Source organism: Panthera uncia, chromosome B4 (assembly GCF_023721935.1).
Source record: "Panthera uncia isolate 11264 chromosome B4, Puncia_PCG_1.0, whole genome shotgun sequence".
Taxonomy (NCBI): domain Eukaryota; kingdom Metazoa; phylum Chordata; class Mammalia; order Carnivora; family Felidae; genus Panthera; species Panthera uncia.
Window position 1 is genome coordinate 16,110,318 of NC_064809.1, and position 20,603 is coordinate 16,130,920.

The 20,603-nt window shown below is 42.4% G+C and overlaps 2 protein-coding genes across 2 annotated transcripts in view; both read left to right on the forward strand.

Moving 5' to 3' along the window:
- VIM (vimentin) overlaps window positions 1-13,237 on the forward strand; it is a 482,853-nt gene extending 469,616 nt beyond the window's left edge. The window contains exon 8 of the mRNA XM_049626876.1: window positions 13,215-13,237. Within this exon, the coding sequence (XP_049482833.1) occupies window positions 13,215-13,222 (8 nt within the window). The 3' untranslated portion in view covers window positions 13,223-13,237. The remainder of the gene's footprint in view (window positions 1-13,214) is intronic.
- TMEM236 (transmembrane protein 236) overlaps window positions 8,563-20,603 on the forward strand; it is a 34,657-nt gene continuing 22,616 nt past the window's right edge. The window contains exon 1 of the mRNA XM_049626905.1: window positions 8,563-10,294. Coding sequence (XP_049482862.1) covers window positions 10,038-10,294 — 257 coding nt within the window. The 5' untranslated portion in view covers window positions 8,563-10,037. The remainder of the gene's footprint in view (window positions 10,295-20,603) is intronic.

A 20,603-nucleotide genomic window follows, 5' to 3' on the forward strand; every position in this document is an offset into this window, starting at 1 on the left:
AGCAGTGTTCCAACACATACAGTCTTTATAGACAACTTCCCTAGGAAATGGTTCCTTGCTGGGTTTTAATTCAGTTGGGTACTGGTTTTGGCCGGCTCCCAGTGGTGGTCTCATGGCCAGAAGCGGCTAGTCCAGAGATGTGGAGGGGATCATATTAGACCAATAAGGAGGAAACCTCACACGGGAGTCTTAAGATTAGCAACCATGCTAGTCACTTAGGTGGTTGTCTCCGGCCCAAGACAGACAACTTTGTATAAGGACAGGAATAAAGAGAGGGCATCAAGTTTCTGGGTCTTATTACCATTCTGGCCAGGGTACTAACTTTCAGCCAAAAGGCAGGCTTTCTCCTCCTCCGTAGACTAGCCATGGGCTGGAGGATTGCAGCCTGAGCAGCAACTGAAAAAATATTCCAATAAGTGTTCCATGAACGTGTTCCAATAAGACCGTACTCCTTGAAAAGCCCCTGAAATGAGAGTAAAGGAAGAAAAGAGAAAATACTTACCAAGTCTGCACCAAGGTTCAGAGTCCAGATGGAAAGACTCAAAGCCCCATGTAAGCGTGCCAAAATGATGGGGTTCTTGAGCAAACAGCTAAGAAAGAATTCTTGAGACGTGTTTAGTGCAAAAAGGAGATTTTATTAGAGCACGGGGGCAGGACCCATGGGCAGAAAGAGCTGCACTGGGGTTGTGAGGAGTGACTGATGATACACTTTTAAGTTAGTGGGGGTTAGAGAGAGCATAAGTCTCTAAGGAATCTGAAAGCAAGGCTTTCAGGACCTTGAGGGGCCAGCTGCTATTAACATAAGGTTACTTTTAGTCTTTAATAATTCAAAAACATTAAGGAAGTGTGGCAGCCATGAGTTCATTGACCAAGATCACACTCTGCATGTTTCGGGTGTTTCTCACCGGGCTGTGAGCTGTAAGGAGATTTAATTTAAGCTACATTTCTCTTGCCTTTGTTTCCCTAGAACTCACCTAGGAAGCAGTCAGTCCTTGGCTGTTTGGGGGGAGAGGTTCTCGATGATTGATTCAATCTCAGTATTTGCTATTGATCTGTTAGGTCTTTCTGTTTCATCTCGATTCACTCTTAGGTTTTGTGTTTCTAAAAATGTATCCATTTCTTCTAAGTTGTCCAACTTTTTGGCATTATAATTGTTCATAATAGTTTCCTATGATATTTTCAGTTCTGTGGCACCAATTGTAATGTCTCATCCTGCATTTCTGATTTTATATATTTGAGTCTTCTCTTTTCTTCATAGTTAGTCTAGCTAAGGGTTTGTTGATTTTGTTTGTTTTTTTAAAAAACCAATTCTTAGGGGGCGCCTGGGTGGCTCAGTCAGTTAAACGTCCGACTTCAGCTCAGGTCATGATCTCGCAGTCCGTGAGTTTGAGCTCCGCGTCGGGGTCTGTGCTGACAGCTTGGAGCCTGGAGCCTGCTTCGGATTCTGCGTCTCCCTCTCTCTCTGCCCCTCCCCGTTCATGCTCTGTCTCTCTCTGTCTCAAAAATAAATAAATGTTAAAAAAAAATTTAAAACTTAAAAATAAAAAACAACTCTTAGTTTTGTTGGTTTTTGTACTCTTTATTTCATCTATTTCTTCTCTAACTTTTATTATTTCCTTCTCCTACTAACTTTGGGTTTAGGGTGTTCTTTTTCTGCTTACTTGAGGTCTAAATTTAGATTGTATGTTTGAGATTTTTCTTATCACTACAAACTCTTAGTACTTGTTTGTTCTGTCCGTTAAGCTTTGGTATGTTGTGTTTTTATCTTCATTTGTCTCAAGATATTTTAAAATGTCCCTTTTGATCTTCATATTTGGGTGTTGTGTTTCTATATCTAAACTAGTCTCTTGAGCACAGTATGTGCCTAACTTCTTTTTTTGTCTGAATCCCCACGTAACTCTCCTCTTTGCTTCCTTAATGACTTGGGTGTACATATCTCATTGAGCTTCTGTTGAAATGACTTATGGAAATGTCTGTCCATTCAACTAGACAGTAAGCCTGTAGGGACAAACAGTATGCCTTGGTCAACTTTGTTCCCCAGAATAAGTGCAGAAGCTAGCATAGAGAAGCCACTCAGTTCATCTGTGAATTCATTCTGCAACACAGTCAACGAATATTTATTGAGATCTTACTATGCGCCAAGCACTAATCTAGGTTTGAGTATATAACAGAGATCAAAATTGGTAAAAGGCTTTGCCCTGAGGAAACTTATGTTCCAGTTTGGAGAGCAGACAGTTAATATTTTAAGTAAGTCAAATAAACATCATTATTGTTGTTAAGTACCAAGAGGAAAAATTAGAGGAGGAAGAAGACTAGGAAATTGCAGAGGGGGATGTGTTGAAATTTTGGATAAGCAGTCTCACAGTGAAAGTGTCATTTATGTAAAAACCTCCAGAAAGTGGGGTAGTTGGGCTCTTGGGATGTCTTGGGGGAGAATGGACAATGGCTTCATAAAGGGTGAAATTTCTATGCCTGGTGTGTTTGGAGAACGTAGAAGAAGACAGTGAGAGGGAAAGTAATGGCAAATTAAGAGAGAAAGGTGGTTGGGGAGAGATTGTGTAAGGCCTTGGAAACTCTGGTAAATTCTTGGACTTTTACTCTAAACAAGATGGGAAGCCACTGGGTGGCTTTTTGGACAGAGAAGAGGTAAGTGAACTTACTCATTAAATGTTTTTTTTTAGAAATAAATGGGCCAAATATACATAGTACAAGAAGACATATATCTCGTATGCCTTTGTAGTCTAAGTTTTAAAAGGAGTAATTTAGGTTAGAAGATTCCAAACCCATGATACCTTTAACAATGCCGATTTAAAAAATCTGCAATTAAAACAAAACAAAACTTGCACCACCCAGTGGAATTAGGGAGCACTACGTTTAGGCAAACCAGTTGGAAATTTTATTTTTTTATCTATATTAACCAAAATAACTGGATAGTTGTCATTTCTGTGTACTTTGCAAAGATGTGGCCATGTCTAATAATATTGTTTTCAAGTTATTTTTATCTTAAGTAGGAAAAAATTGGAGAGCCACAACCTTATCAAGTCCTTCGCAGTGAAGATTTGGGAAATATAGGTTAAATAATTTTTGTGACCTTTGGGCTGAATATACACTATTTAGGGTTGTGTCTAATTTAAATAGGGTTTGTTTTTTTTTTTGCCTTAATTTGTTACTTTGGAATATCGAAAGGCCAACCCAGATTGTTGTAGTCCCCTAAAAAATAAATTCTGAGGGGCGCCTGGGTGACTCAGTCTGTTGAGCATCCAACTTTGGCTGAGGTCATGATCTCGCAGTTCGTGAGTTCAAGCCCTGCGTTGGGCTTTGTGCTGACAGCTCAGAACCTGAAGCCTGCTTTGGATTCTGTGTCTCCCTCTCTCTCTGCCCCTCCCCTGCTCATGGTCGGTCTCTCTCTCAAAAATAAATAAACATTAAAAAAAATAAAATGAATAAATAAATAAAATATGAGAATCATTGTAAAGAATGAAGTGACTTCCTTTTTCCTTTAATCTATTTCTGATTATTAGCTCCCATTTATATGCCACTGTGCACAATTTGTGTGATGGGAAGTCTTAATTCATCTTTCCTTCTTGAAAATTTTGAGATCTGGACACTTTTAATAGAAACAGTATTTCAGGGAAGCATGATTATTTTAAAAAGTACAGACATTGTCCACATTTTGTTAATTTCAAGACTAGAGTCTCTAAATTCCAGATATTAAAAGGGTCACAAAAGTGAATGTGCTGTTGTGTTTGCTCTTACAGAGTTGTTTATTTAATAGCCCGAGAGATGTAATGATACTTTTTTTCCAACAATATAAATTGAATGTTGTCTGGACTGTGATAACATAACATGGGTAAAAGGAGTGTAATCAGATGGTGACATGATCTTACTGAATTCACGTCAAGTGATTTGTTTGGTGACGCCTGCCCATGAGGACCAGTACTGTGTTTTGGAAATACTCTTTGGGAATTGTAAATAGTCAGTAAATTAGGCCCAGGGACATGCTTTCACTTCTTCCCTAGGCTCTCTGTAGATCCAGCTTGATCTGTAGAGCAGTTTCACTGCCAGAAGCTCCTGCCTTTCTGAACATCAACACCATACGATCACAGGAAACAAACCACGGATATGCCAGAACATTCCTGGCTGTCGGTCCATTTTGTTTCACAGACCCTACACGGAAAACAATGAACAAACCTTGAGATTACAAATGATCTTACTATAACAGTTTAAGAGACTATAACAATTTTTGACTTCCTGCCTGCAGGAAGGAAATGACAGTTGGAAGTGTGGAGAACAGGTGTTACCCTGAACAGCATGATATCTTCTGCTTACTAAAATAAAAAACACTGCATCAACATTCCTACGTGGAAGTGAGTTCTAACCACAAGACTCAGTCTTTCCACCACAGACCCAGCTCCAGAAAACCAGATCTGTTTCCTACCAGGAAGTTGTTAAACCCAGCATTAAAGAGCAGAGTAAGGGACAGAGTTGTCTGAATCAGTCTTGGATGAATACAAGGAAAGAATGTGGGTGGTGTGTGTGCAAATGTCCCCCCTCCATGTCCTTCCAGTTACTGGCAGTGCAATTGCACGGCGGCCGCGTCAGGGGAATTAGAAGGGAAAGAATCAGGATTGGCATAAACTGCTCTCAGCTGAAGGGTAGGTGATTTCAAACCCTCTCTCATCTCCTTGTGTCTTTGTCTCCAAGTTCGGGGTCTGGCATTATTTCCTCCCAGGAGCTTAATGTTGCCATAATAGCGTTCTTTTTCTTTGCCAAGCTAGCTTGTCGCTCTGTCCCTGGTGAGGGAACCTTCTGTGCCTCCCAATCCGCTATGGAAATTTTAGACAAATAGACACTTTCAAAGGGCCGAGGACTTGGAAATAATTGAGGCTATGCCTTGGTGCAGAAAAATACCAGCCAGGCATCTCCAGCCTCCATCGTTATTGGTTCAAATCCATTGTGGAATATGCATTTTTGAGGACATATGGATTGGAAAAAGTAGGGAAAATGGCAACACTGGGACCTATCAAGTCTTCTAAATGCACGCAAAGAGGCATGGTCTTTTCCTAACATGCTTCTTGAGATGGAGAAGCTCTGCAGTCCCCAGGGGCTTTGTTTTCTCTCTTATCTAGAGACCTTAAGGAGCTATGGCTACAGAGGAAGGGAACCTGGGGGCTAAAATTGGGACCACACAAGGAAATTGAAGCTCCGTAGGCTGAGTGAGCAGACTGTATTGGGACGGGTAATACATCATTTCTCCTTCTGAAAGGTCAGTGTGGGAACAAGAATCCCCTTGGAATAAAAGATGAGTTGGCCATTCTCCAAGCCTGGCACCTTCCCCCTGCTGCCTACCACGTCTCTTAGCCTTCATCTCCATCCATTCCCTCCACAAATGTTTTTCAAGGGCCTATTATGTAATACGCACTGTGCTGAGAAACAATGAGACATAGGTGAAGGAAGGTGTTCTCTGCCTTCAGAGAGCTTCCCGTTGTATAGGGGACCCAGTGTGCCTACAACTAGGGAGAGAAGTGCTACAGTACCAGAGGGGAGGAATCCAGAAGGATTCAAAAGGGGTTTTGACTCAAAGGAGGAAATGCTTCCTTCTGCTTGGAGAAGGAGAGGAAGGAAGGGTCTCAGAGCAGGGCCTGCAGGATGAAGGCTACTCTCCTCCCGTCCTCATGTGAGATCAGGAGAAGGCGATAAAAGTCAGCCCTGACTACCCAGCCGGCAAATAGTTATCCAAGGCTCTTCTCGTCTTCTGCTTGCCTCTTGGCTATTTCGCTGCTCTTTTGTGCCGCCATTTAAGGGATAAGCGGAAGTGGAATTTATTTATTTTGCTTCTGCTGAGAAGTGAGGGAAAACAAATTGGTGGAGGAAAGATTTAAAAAATACAGTGTAAACATTTCACTAAGCCAGAATTGCTTTCTTTAATTGATTTCTATTAATCTTAATTTATTTTCTAACTTTTATGCTGGTAAAATATTACAGCTATGCAAATATTAATAAATCAAAAGTAAAATCCCCTCCACCCTACCTCACCCGTTCCCCACAGGAGCTCTGTTAACAGTTTGGTGAGTGTATTTCTGTATTTTTAATTTATGCTTAATTTCATAGCTGTGATTTTATTTATTTATTTATTTATTTATTTATTTATGTATATGTTTATTTATTTTGGGGAGAGAGAGAGAGAGAGACCGAGTACAAGCTGGGGAGGAGCATAGAGAGAGGGAGATACAGAATCCAAAGTGGGCTCCAGGCTCTGAGCCGTCAGCACAGAGCCTGACCCAGGGCTCAAACTCACAGACCATGAGATCATGACCTAAGATGAAGTTGGGTGCCCAACTGACTGAGCCACCCAGGCACCCCTATTTGTTTATTCACTTATTTGTTTATTTTTGAGAGAAAGAGCATGATCGGGGGGAGGGGTAAGGGGAGAGGGAGAGAATCTCAAGCAGGCTCCACACCCAGCATGGAGCCCCACTCAGGGCTTGATCCCATGACCTGAGTGGAAATCTAGAGCTGGAGACTCAAATGACTGAGCCACCCAGGTGCCCCACAACTATAATATTTTAAAACAAAAATGCGATTGCACCATTCACATCGTCATACACAGCATCTGCAACTTGCTTCACTCTCCTACCCCTCACTGCATCACGAACATTCTCAGAACTATTTTTTTAAGCTTATTTATTTATTTTGAGAGAGGGAGAGAGAGAGAGCAAGAGAGAAAGAAAGACAGTATACAAGTGGGGGAGGGGCAGAGAGAAAGGGAGAGAGAGAGAATCCCAAGCAGGCTTCCTACCACCAGAACAGGGCCTGATGCAGGGCTTGAACTTGGGAGTGTGAGATCATGACCTGAGCTGAAATCAAGAGTCAGACGCTTAATGGACTGAGCCACCCAGGCATCCACAGAACTATTTTTCAAAGAAAATGTCATTGTATGATACAGAGAAGTTTGCTGTAGTAATATATGAATATTGCTTTGAGTCAATACAAAAATCAATTCGGCCAAAACTCACCTCCTCTGAGAAGACCTCTCTGATCAACTCTGCTTTGATTTTTCTCAACCCTCTCTTCTGAATCACCCAGTAATTTTACGTATTGTTTTTGTGTAATATTGGCCCCTACCCTTTTTTTTATATTTAATTATTTTTGAAAGAGAACATAAGTAGGGGAGGGGCAGAGAGAGAGGGAGACACAGAATCCGAAGCAGGCTCCAGGCTCCGAGCTGTCAGTGCAGAGCCAGACGCGGGGCTGAAACCCACAAACTGTGAGATCATGACCTGAGCCCAAGTCAGACGCTTAATGGACTGAGCCACCCGGGTGTCCCTTGGCCCCTACTCTGAAATCTATTCCTTTGTGTTGTACTCAAGCTCTTTCAGTTGCAAAGAACAAAGAGCCTGTTTTTAAGAATACATGTGAACTGGAATGTTCCACAATGGAGGGTCTGGCATTTTTTGATGTGCTGGCATCTCCCTGTCTTCTCACCCTCTGTGTACTCACTCTTCTATTCTCTCACCATTTGGCTTCCATTTGTTCATTCAGCAAATGAGTCCTGAGTGTCACAACAGGCCAGGGTGACAAGCATGTACAGTCTGGGTTGTTTTAATCCTGACTCAGAGTCATGGCCTCCCTTCATTCCACTGACCAAATTCTCCCTATGTGTCTGAGTTCACATTTCCAAGCAGCAGCAAGTGGCCCAGTTATGGAGGGACATTCTGTAGCCCAGGGTTCCTATTCATCCAGATGTGGCTGGAGAAGCATCCTGACCTTCCAGGATCACACCTTCTCAGACCTTACCTGTGCATTTGTAACATCTCCTCAGTCAGAATGTAAGTCAGGAAGGACTGTGTCTCTACATGATCTGCTCGTAGAAAGTGTTCCACGAACAGTGTTAACACAGGTGCTTGTTCCATTACATGGGGGTGGGCTTATTGTCGGTAGAGGGTGGGAATCACGGCCTCCCTCCTGTTCCGACAAAGTACTGTTATCAGTGCGGTTCATGTCATGGACAGCAACAGGTCCCGTCACACGAATGTTGTCTTTGAAGGTAAAGGTGAAGAGAGATTAGGAACCAGAGGAAAATTCTAGGTGAGACATACAGAGCGCGTGTCATTCTTACATTCCCCTACGTGGGCATAAAAATTGAGCATTTCAAATGGAATTATAGACCCAGGCGAGAGTCCTTTTGCGTGGAGCCAGGCAGTTTTATTCAACAACTGTCTTCAGATGCTCAGGTCACAATTCCTATTAATGTACAAAGTCTGTGGAAGAAATTGCCCTACAGCATAGCACTGATGACTCGAGACAGAGGGCCAGGAGGTTAGAATATAATTTGTGTCTCGTCTCTCTTCAATAGAAATTTTGTTCAAGTCCAGATAAAGTAGCTGGAGGATGCGGCTGCCTAATTCTGCAGCGGGAGGGCGGGAGGCGTTAACCCTCAGAGCTGCCGCCAGCGTCCTGGGTTCACTGGGCAGCCAGGCGACGCATGGCCCCTTCTGCAGAGGGCCCGAGGCACCCAGAAAAATACTGGCTTGTGTCAGTCTGCCAGCAGGCACAGGGCAAGCCGTCTAAAGAGGCAAGCATGTGGAAGGAATCAGACTCGGGGTCTGTTGGTCGGGTGCTCTCCTCCCCCCTCTTCCTTCACTGGTTGTAGCCAAGGCTCTCCCTCCGGGTGCTCTGTGGCTCCCCGCTGCCTTCCCTCCTCCAGGGGGGCGCTGCTCCTGCCCTTTCCTCCACACCAGCACTCACTTCCTTTTCCAAATGATGGAGTAAGTGCTTCCTCTGTCCGGACGACGTTGCTTTTTCACTGCCTGCCACACACACACACACACACACACACACACACACACACACACACCACCCCACACCAAAATCGTTCATGGAATGTTTACATTCCGACTCAAAGCCAATCCTAACATCACCTGTCCCTACTTCCTGCCACACGACACCAGATTCTCAGAACCACTATGGCCTCCTGTCTTTTGTGTGTGTGTGTGTGTGGATCTGGAATGTCACTGATGCCCCAAAACCTGCCTCCTCGTCCTTCTCTTTCCCTCCCCTTCACACAGCCCGAAGAGGAAGTTCTCTGCGTTAAGTTACCATAGCATTTACGTTATACTTCTGACCTCAGTTATTTTGGTTGTTCACGGGTTTCTTTTCTCCACTGGGTTGTGAGCATTTTTAGGGCAGAAACCTACTGTCCTTCACCTACCTTCACACCCCAGCACCTAACAAAAGCAAAGTGCTCGTCATAGGAGCTCAAAAGTTTTGGAAGGAAGGATATTCATGGAGATGATTGTTGCCTTTTAAATATTTGATATGCTTTTGGACTCGATATAGGCTGCTGTTAATATGTTAATCCTGATAACAGGTTTCTAACATCACCGTGTCCGTTTCCTGACCAGCAAAATAAAAATGTTAACCTGTGCCACAGTGGCAATTTATATGCAAGAATCAATAGTTCAAGTACCAGGAAAAAGTGTGGTTAGGAGGTTGGCAATGTGAATCCAAACTCCCTTCTCAAAGCACTTTGAAGGAAAGCGAGGGGTAGTCTTCTACGATGAAGACACAGGTTTGGGGTATCTCTTTTTGCCTGGATTTGCTTAGATATAAAAATAGGGGATTGGATTACAGCTCTTCTTCTCCTTTAAGTCTAAAATTAGGTGATTCTGGTGGTTCTACTTAACAGGTGTTTAAATATTGCATAAATTTTTCTCTGTGCTCAAATTAGCAATCAAAGCTACAAAGACTTGCTTTTTTACCAGTGCCTCGAAAACATTCAGAAGTTCATTTGACCCTGAATAATGGCTGTGCAAACACATTAAGTGGTCATTTCCACAACTGTTCTGTTTCTTTAAGAGACCTTGCTTGTTAAGCTGGAAGATCATTGAACCATATGAGGGTCAATAAAAGAATAAAAAGTCACCGGTTGGTGATTTCGGTACAAGGAACTTAATCGTCGTTGAGTATCTGTGTCCATATGCTGCTGGCCATCAAAGGGGGAGTGTTTGATCTTCAGCAGCTTGCCCTTCCTCAGGATGGTTTCTGGAAAACTGATCAAGCTCCTGGTTTTTGAGCTTTTCGAGTTTGCTGCTTTCTCCATTCCCACGCTTGTGATTGTGGAACAGTTTGCCACCACCTATCAAACAACGACGGGGAACCCTGAGAAAACACATTATTGGCTGATTGTTTCCTGTTCGATTGCCTATGTGGCTTCAGTGACTCTGCTGATTTGGGTTCCCATAAAAGTTCTCTTATACAGGAAGCATGCCTTTTCCAAAAAAATTAAAGGATGGTAAGTAAAAGGATTCTTAAAGCAAGGAATCTCTGTGATGCTTTCATAGAGAATTTCTCAGGTGCTACGTGTAGGGATGTTAGCATAGCACAAATGTACATAATGTATATGCACATTATGATTAATGAGAAGTCATTGTCACCATTTCTATAATTGTATTGATATTATGGTATCTTCTATATTTTTATAGGGGCCTTTTTTACTGCCTGTTAGCAACAAATTACATGTATTCGTAAGTTTGTAGTTAGCATGAGTCTATGATACCCTGAGTACTATATGTTGGCCCTAATTCCTTTTTACACTGAATTGCATAAAGTTATCACAGCTAATCTATAGAAATCTTAATTATAGAATGATAATATGGAATTTTACTTTTACAAACATTTACATTACTTTACAAAACAAAGTAATGTCTATTTTGAAATGTCTAATTGCATTGTTTTTCGGGTCTGAAGCATCCTTTGGCCTTTAGCCAACTGAGATTTTTAACTGGTTCCTTTGCTTAGATTTTTTATTGTTATTATTATTTTAAATATAATTTATTGTCAAATTGACTAACATACAGTGTGTAAAGTGTGCTCTTAGTTTTGGGGGTAGATTCCCATGGTTCATTGCTTACATATAGCACCCAGTTCCTTCGTTTAGATTTTTAAAAATAATACTTTACTATGTTAGTAAATTTTTTTTACCCTGGTGGTGGGGGGGACTATTTCAATAATAATACAGAAATATTTTAAATAAATTAAGATCTAATGTTGCTTTAACTTAACAGTTTAGCTAATGTTGTATCGCCTGTATTGAGTACAAATTATTTCAGATACTAAGATATTTTTCCTTTCAGATATTTATTTATTTAAAAAAATTTTTTTAATTTAGTGTTTATTTATTTTTGAGAGAGGGAGAGACAGAGTGAGAGTGAGAGAGAGGCAAACACAGAATCCGAAGCAGGCTTCAGGCTCTGAGCTGTCAGCACAGAGCCTAAAGTGGGGCTCAACTCACAACCTGTAAGATCATGACCTAAGCTGAAGTCAGATGCTTAACTGACTGAGCCACCCAGATGCCACTATTTTTTTAAGTTTATTTATTTATTTAGAGAGAGTGGGGGGAGAGCACAAGTGGGGGGAAGGCAGAGAGAGAGAGAGGAAGAGAGAATATCCCAAGCAGGCTCTGCAGTGACAGCACAGAGCCCCATGTGGGGCTCGAACTCAAGAACTCTGCGATCATGACCTGAGCCAAAATCTAGAGTCAGATGCTTAACTGACTAAGCCACCCAGGCATTCCCCTTTTGGAACTTTAGATCATATTTCTACTCATCTAAGACTTCTTAGTTTTCTTTGATAAGTTAACCCTTCTTTCAGGCTGATCTTTTATTTTAAAGTCAAACAACATCAACCCACTTGAAAAGGAAGCAGCAGAGATTTTAACAAGGGCAGAAATGTAAAAATAATAGATACGGAAATCTAGCTAGAAATACTGTCGGGAGGGTGCAGACCTGGAGAGCCGAAGTGTGGAGTTCAAGAGGTCCTTTAAGTGTTGAATTAGGATGTGGCTCCATGAAACTTGCCCGGGGGGACTTTCAGTTCCCCGAGGGCAAAGATCTTGAAGGGTTTCCGGAAGTAAACCATTTGGTTTACACCGCGTTTATCGGTGCAGTTTAAGGATTTTCCAAACCTTGACCCGAATCCTCAGGATATCTGTCAAGTGGAATTGGAGTTCAGCTGGGCCCTCCACTCCTCATATCACCTAGGAGTTGCTTTGACTGTCCAGGACTCCTGGCTGGGCTGGGAGTTTTGAGGGAAGAATGGAACACCCAAATGACCAGTGGCTTTCTATTAGTTTACTCCAGCCCCGAAAGGCACTCCTTGATTCTTTTTTTTGTTTTGTTTTGTTTTTTGCCATTGACTCAAACCTCTAGGATCCTAGGTTCTGAATATCATTCAGGCAGCAAACCTTCCATATCAGTTATTACCATCATCATCATCATTAAGTTATAACTGCTTCTTTACTGATCACGTATGTGCTTAGAGATTTATATGTGAATTTCATTTCCTTCTATACCATCTTGTGAGGGAGTTATTTTCATGATTTTATCATTATTATTCCCAAAGGGAAACTTATTATCAGAGAAGGGTTATGCAACTTCCCTGGTCAATAACTAGTGAGTGAGAGGACGAGACTTTGGACCTCTGTCCTTCTGACTCCATATTTGGTATTTCAGCCACTGTCCTAAACTGCCTCTTTGAGTGACAAGGTCCGAATCTACTGGAGGCATTTGAGAGTAAGGAAGGCAGTGTGGTCCTTCATTTATTTCTACTTTCCAGTGCACGTTCTGCTTTATAAATCTGGTTCACGTGTCCCCCTTGGGCTAACATGTCCTGGGCTGTCCCAATTACATCTTTCAGTGAATTCTTCAAGGAAACACTCTTCTGGCCTTTCATTTTCCTTTGCAGGTGTGGCTGGCCCCAGGTGTTCTAAATAGATACACTATAGGTTATCTGTAATTTCAGTGAAACCGTGAAATTATTTCTTCATAGCCTCATTCATGAGCGCTGTCATATTGCTGTCTCTTACTGTAGGTTCCTATGGGCATTGTTAGCCCCATGAATCTGGTATTTAGGAGAGAATGAGTTATCCAGCTAGTAGAGTGTATGTCCTGGCCACACAGCTAAGAGGTGCGGACCTGAGTTCAAATCCCAGCTTTGACATTGACTGCGAGGACTTGTATGAGTTATTTAAGTTCTTTGAATTGTAATTGTCTCGTGAGCAAAATGGGGACAACCTCGGTTTTTCACCTGAGTGCCGTTTTAAGAAACGGAATAAGATTATGCAGATAAAGTTCCAAGCGTAATACCTGGCACATAGGAAGGATTCAGTGCATATTATTGTTATTACCTCAGGCTGAATTTAGTATTTCCATTTAAAACATGATCTTGTCTAATCCTCCGAATGAGAAATAGTAGAACTGATGATAAAGCTGATTAAACTGAAGAAAATTATATGCCATCAGTGATACTCTTTGAACTTAGAAAATCTTGGAGGTCTCTTTTATCCTTCGAGAAAAATGAAGGCCAATAGCGTGATATCAACGAATATCTTATAAAGCATTTGGCATATATACAGTGCTTTTATGTTTTATTTTTTCAGTTGACCTGCACACCAGGGTTACGAGGTTGACCAAGGGATATAATTCCTATTTTGTAAGGAAGGAAACAATGTCAGAGAGCTTAAGACATACACACTAAATCAACAGTAGAGCCTGAACTTTAATCCAGTGCTCTTTACTTTTGTGGGACACTTCCTCATTCTCTTTAGAATGATTGTTTCTTTTCAGGGATGCCTGTCTTAATTCGTAATAGGCTAGGGAGATGATTTGAGGAATGAGGAAAAGCTATTTACAAACACACCAAATTATATATCCCAGCAAATGAGCCGTGAGCCCACGCTGACTTCAGGGGGGTCTGTCTCCACAGCCTGGTCTCTTGAACACCTTACTGTTCCACAGTGGCACACACAGGGCATGTGCACAGCACGAATCACATCTGGGCACTGCCAGACGGGCTGGATAAACTGAAGGAAGTGGAGCTTGCCCTTTTCAGTCCCGGGAAGGTCATCCGTTAATCACCGTGAACTAAACATGGGCGCTTAACAGCACTCCCACGTCTCCCAGTGGACTCTCCTCTCCTTAACTACTCAGTAGCAATGATTTTCCGATACTTGACTACAGGCTTTTTCTTCCTTGCCCCACCGTATCCAGTAAATCAGAAAGAGTATATTTACACGTGCTTTTCTCTCCCACTTTGTGCAATAAGTCACCAAATTCCATTAATTCTCCCTCTTTAGTGTCTCTGGCATCACCTCTGTGTTCTCCATGACTGTTTTCTTCACCCCAGTGAGGCACTAACTTCCAGGGCCATCATACATGGCCATGGTTCCCCACGTTTTCATACATTCAAGTCCGATGTCACATCATTTGTCCTGACGGTTTTGTTCAGGGAAGAATGAAGAACATTTTCTTCACTGATGCTGGGGCTCTGGTAGCCTTCACCAGCTGGTGTCTTGTCCTTTGCTTCTTTTCCCCATCCCCCTTCCTTTGCAGTCCTTGCTGACAGAGTAAAAATCTTCATGAAAAATGTTTTCTGCACATCAGTCCTGCCCCTTAAAAATCGACTCTTCCCCTTGCTTGTACAATGGTATTGGCATTATACCATAGAATCCTAAAGCTCGAAGGCACCTGAGAGTTCTACGACACTCTTTCTTACGATGCGGGTAGACAATGGACCTCTTATTTAAAACTTTTTTTTAATTTTTTAATGTTTGTTTATTTTTGAGAGACAGAGTGCGAGTGGGGGAGGGGCAGAAAGAGAGGGAGGCACAGAATTGGAAGCAGGCTCCAGGCTCTGAGCTGTCAGCACAGAGCCTGACGCAGGGCTGGAACCCACAAACCATGAGATCATGACCTGAGACGAAGTCTGAAGCTTAACTGACTGAGCCACCCAGGCGCCCCTGCCCTCCCTTTATATGCCAGTGAATTTGGCCATGGCCAGGAGCTCTATCCATTTCCCCCTGCTCCATTTTTCCCTTTTTATTGCTTTGCAAGTACTCTCATTGGCTCATAATATAAAATGCCACTTATATGATGATCAGTCCCAAAACCGTGTCTCCAGAGGTGACTTTCCTGAGCTCACTGTGTCTATATGAACGTTTTTCAAATGTTTAAAAGTATACACATCTCAACTACGTCCCATGGCAGTCTGTGAAGTCTTCTCTTCTCCAGTGTCCAGGCTTTATCAGGTATTCTTGTCCTGTGATTTCTGGACCTTTTTCCCTTTTGCATATTTCCTTGGGATGATGACTGGCTTGTTAATGTCCAGACATGATCTCATTGATACCCAGCTGTCCTGTTGATGCAGCTATTGGTGTGAGGTATTGACTTCAACTGCAACAGTGTCACTTTCATAACGGAGTCTCATAACTGAGACTAAAACTCCTAGAAAAACTTGCTCTTGTCACACGGTTACCTCATCTTGTGCTTAGGCCACTTCCTGAGCCTATAAGTGCCATAAAGCCAGACTGTGGCTTACGTGTCTTTCTGTCCTTACAACTGAGTGTAGTTCACACATTTAACAAGGGCTTGGATGAGTGGGTGAATGGATGAATGCAGAACTTGGCTTGTTGCATGAGCTCACTGGGGTTAGTGTTTTTTGTTGGGAAGTTAATGGCAGATTGTGGGAAGCCTTGAAAGACAAGGAAGGAAGCCTTGACTTGAAGAGCTAGCGATCGAGAATGTTTAGGAGTTTCTGAGCAGAGTGGTTTCCCAAGTTATTATCTGATGCATTCCGTTCCCTGTGCTTTCCCTGTGAGAAATCTCATGGTCAGAATTCTTGCCGCACAAATAGGAATCTTTAACTCACCGTGGCTTGAACTCAGGTCTTTCTTCGTGGGCCTACTCCTGGGGGAGACCTTCTTCCTGATGCTTTACTACAGACACGCACAGAGCTCTGTAGTGCCCTAACTCATCTTCCATCCGGACTTATACCATGTCTACAGGTCCTTCTCCTCAGCCGTGTTGTGCTCTCATTGAAGCCTTGCACTAGCCTTAGCGTGAGTCCCCCTTCAAAGATGGGTCTGTGGCATTTCCAGCATAAATTTCATTGTATAGATTTCCTAGGATTGCTGTTGCAAACTACCACAAACGTGGGGGCTTAAATGATAGACATGTATTGTCTCCCACTTGTGGGCGTTAGAAATCTGAGATCACGGTGTTGGTTGGTTCCTTCGAGGGCTGTTGGGAGAATCCGTCCCAGGCCTCTCTCCCAGCTTCTGGTCGTTTGCTGGCACTCTTTAGCATTCTTTAGCTTACAGACGCATCACCCTGATGTCTACCTTCATCGTCGCATAGTGTTCCTCCCTGTATCTCCTCACATAGTCTTTCCTCTGTGCGTATCTGTCTCCCAATTTTCCCTTTTCATAAGGACACCAGTCCTGTTGCATTAGGGCCCACCCTAATTGTTAACTTATTGCCTCTGGAAACACTATTTCCAAATACAGTCCCATTCTGAGGTACTAGGAGGTTGGGACTTCAACATGTCTCTTTTAGGGGAACATAATTCAACCTGTGACAGTCTGCCCTCTGGCCCTCCCCCAAATTCATGTTCTTCCCACATGCAGAATAGATTCACTGAAACCTAGCGGGGCAAATGTCACTAAATTGTAAGGCTTGACAATAATCCTCTGTGGCTGGACGTTCTGCCCTCAGGATGGGAGAGCCTTTCCTTTCCTGGCCTCTGGGTCTAAGGAGGGAGCCTCTGGGCCTGCAGTGGAGCCTCTCAGTCCCCTAGAGCCATCTCAGAGGATAATACACATTCACAGCCAAGTAGCCCCACCAGCCCATTTCCTGCCTGTTGCATCCCAGAAGTCTAACAGCCTTCCTTCCTTTTGTCCCATCTCTGTCCCCCTTTAGTCCAAGCTGGCAGTGCCAGTATTTCTGCTGAGATAGGTGATTGGGTTCACAAGGCACACCCTTAGTATCCTCTCTAGAACACACCCTTTCATTTTCTACAATATGGATAGACTGAGAAATATCCAAGTCTTCAAGTTCTGGTTCCTTTTTGCTTAACGATTCCTTCTTCAATTTATCTCTCTCTCTCCTCTTATATTTTACTAAGTTCTGGTTCCTTTTTGCCTAACAATTCCTTCGTCAATTTATTCCTGTCCTCTTGTATTTTGCTATCATCAGCAGTGCCTTCAGTGTTTTGCTTAGAAATCTCAGCTAAATATCTGAGTTCGTCGACTGTGGGTTCTATTTTCTACCCAGCAGAACACAGTTCAGCCAAGGTTCTGCCACTTTCTTTTTAAAAAAAAATTTTTTTTAACGTTTATTTATTTTTGAGACAGAGACAGAGCATGAATGGGGGAAGGTCAGAGAGAGAGGGAGACACAGAATCTGAAACAGGCTCCAGGCTCTGAGCTGTCAACACAGAGCCCAACGTGGGGCTCGAACTCATGGACCACTAGATCATGACCTGAGCTGAAGTCAGACGCCCAACCGACTGAGCCACCCAGGCACCCCTCTGCCACTTTCTAGAAAGGATCACCTTTCCTCCAGTTGCCAACAACATGGTCCTCCTTTCTGCCTGAGACTTCACCAGAAACACCTTGAACATTCACGTTTGTAGCATTTCTGTTTGGGACAATGCGCGTATTCTCTAAGATTGTTAGAGGCTTTTCTACATCTCTCCTCTTTTTCTCTCCTAGCTTTCACCAGAATCTCCTGTAATGCCCATATTTTTCTAACAGTCTCTTCTAGGCAGTCCAGCCTGTTTCTATCATGTGTCTTCAGACTCTTCTAGATTACCCATTACCCTGTTCCAAAGCCACTTCCACATTTTTAGGTATTTGTTAGGTATTTTAGGTATTTGTTACCAGGTAGGTACCCCCTACCTGTAGAGCAAGCTCTGTGTTACTTTTGTAGCATAGCCATAACAAAGTACTGGGTGACAAATGTGTTGTGTCCCTGTCCTGGAGGCTAGTCGTCTTGAGATCGAAGTGTCCGTTGGTTCCTTTTGAGGGCTGGTGGTTCACCGGCACTCTGGCGTTCCTTGGCTTACAGATGCGTCACCCTGATTGATCTCTGCCTTCATCGTCACATGGTGTCTTCCTGCGTTTCTTCACATAATCCTCCCTCTGTACATTCTCCAAATTTTCCCTTTTAATAAGGACACCAGTCGTGTTGGATTAGGGCCCACCTTAATGACCTCATTTTAACTTACTAGCTCTGGAAAGACCGTATTTCCAGATAAGGTTACACTGTAAGGTACCAGGAGTTGAAACTTGAACATAATCTTTGGGGAGGAACATAATTTAACCCACAACACTTATTAATAAATTATAATAAGTCTATGTTAGCAGTAAGTCAAGATTTTAAAATACAGATTATCATTATTTCTGGATACATAAGATGCAGAACTTGGATTAGAAACAGGTTGCATCTTCATTTTCCCTGTAGCCTCTAACTGAAAACTAGCATTTCTTTCCGTTTTGCATGTTGGTAACAAAGCACACTACAAGTACCAGAACCTAATAACTTCATTAAGTAGATCTTTTCATATCATATATGTTAGATCTTTTCATACCACATTACAATTGTTGCAGATACTTCTTAATATGGCTAATGATCTTCGCTACCTTGACATTATGAATGATTTCAGTTTCCACTAGCTCTTGAGCGTTCCAAAGAAGATAAGGAGACAACGTGTTCATAGATGGGCACATATATCCCTGTATAAAATTTTTAAAAGAATTTGGAATACTGTATTTCAACATAATTGCTCTGTTTTTGTTTAAAAAGAAATCTGTTTTGAAAAAGGTCCATCGGATTTACCAGATTCTCAGAAGTCTCACTGCACAAAAAAAAGCTCCAAAAACGTGGTTTTAGCTAGTGGAGATAATGTAGTGAGACCATTCAGATAAATTTCCCGCCTCCACGGAACTTACTTTGAGGATCAGCAAAGAGGAATGTGTGAAACAATAAACAAGAATTAATCAGCAGAACTTCAGGTGGTCATAAGGCCGCAGATATATATAATTTGGAATGACAACAGGGCTCCAACATGGAAGATCCAGGAATGGGGGGCATCTGGCAGAAGGTAGAGACAGTGTACAACTTGAAGATGAGGCAAGCTTGATGTGATCATGACACAACCAGAAAGCCAGTATGGCTGGAGTTAAGTGGGGTTTCAGGGAGAGGAAAGTCATTCTAAGTGAGAAAGAGAGTAGGAGAAAGAAGAGAAACCACGTCATGTAGAACATGTAGGCTCGGGCAATAGGTTTCAAATTTGTTCCGGTTACATTGCTTACCCACTGGAGATTTTTAAAAAATACGTAAGATGCAAAGATGTGTGTATTTTGTGTGAAATACACGTAGCACAATTTACCAACTTAACCACTTTTAAGTGTACGTATCAGTGGCATTGAACTCATTCACACTGTTGTTCCATCACCACCATCCGTCCACAGAACCTTTTCGTCTTCATTCTTGTCTCCACTCAACACTAACTCCTCATTCACCCAACCCCTTATCATTAGAGATTTTTGAGCAGGGCAGTGATAAGATGTGTTTTACATTTTAAAAATATAACAGTTGGCTCTATGGAGAAAACGTTGCTAGGCAAGAATAGAAATATTAACAGGAAACTGGATAGGAAGTTCTTGGAGATGAGACATGATGGTAAATGAGCTATGATGTTAGCGAAGGATAGATGTGACATGTACTTTCAGTAAATCTACTTGCAGTAAACCAGAGAGCATTTGATGATTGGAACAGGGATGTGAGGTCTTTGTTCAGGCATGTTAAATCTGGGTTGCCCATTAGACACCCAAGTGGAGGTGCCAGAGTTGGGCATACAACCCCAGAGCTAAAAAAAAAAAATGTCTATGTCTGTGTCTATATCTATGTCTATGTATATATATGGAAGTCCTGGGTAAAGTGGTTGATATTTAGAGCCATGGGAGGGACACCTGGGTGGCTCAGTCAGTTAAGTGTCTGATTTCGGCTCAGGTCATGATCTCACAGTTCATAAGTTCAAGCCCTGTGTTGGGCTCTGTGCTGACAGCTGAGAGCCTGAAGCCTGCTTTGCATTGTGTGTCACCCTCTCTCTTTCTGCCCCTTCCCCACTCTTTCTCTCTCTCTCTCTCAAATAAAAATAAACATTAAAATAAAATTAAAGCCATGGGATTGCTTGAGACAATTAGGCATAAAGAGGAGGTGCAGGGGTAATCCCTGGGGCACTCTCATCTTTTAGAGCACAAGCTGAGAAGAAGAGGGCTCCATGAAGGCTCCAGCCAGAGCCAGGTGCTGCAGGAACCTGGATCTGGGACCACAAAAGGAGGCAAAGCTACCTCTCAAAAACCCCATTGTACCTCTGGTTTTAGCAGGTCGTACTGAGTCTGGCTAGGAGACGGGTCTATCCTGCCCTCTAACTTATGTCTATACCTAGAACATCTAAGACAAGGATGGGATTAACAGAAGCATGGCAGGACCAAGGAGAAATCGTTAGTTATTTGAAAGAGTTCAGCACTTTTTGTACTTCGAAACACATTATCATATAAGTGTAATTAGTCAAATGTGTATTTAAGGAACGGAAATGTAAATATTTCATCATAGAAAAGCTTTGAGCATCTTTTGTCTTCCTATCAATTAATAATGCTAAGTGAGCATTTTAATTCTTTCTGTCATAAGATATTATGATATAGAGTCATAAAGTATTATATCTCAATAACTATTTGATTAATTGTTCATGAAGGCTTTAAG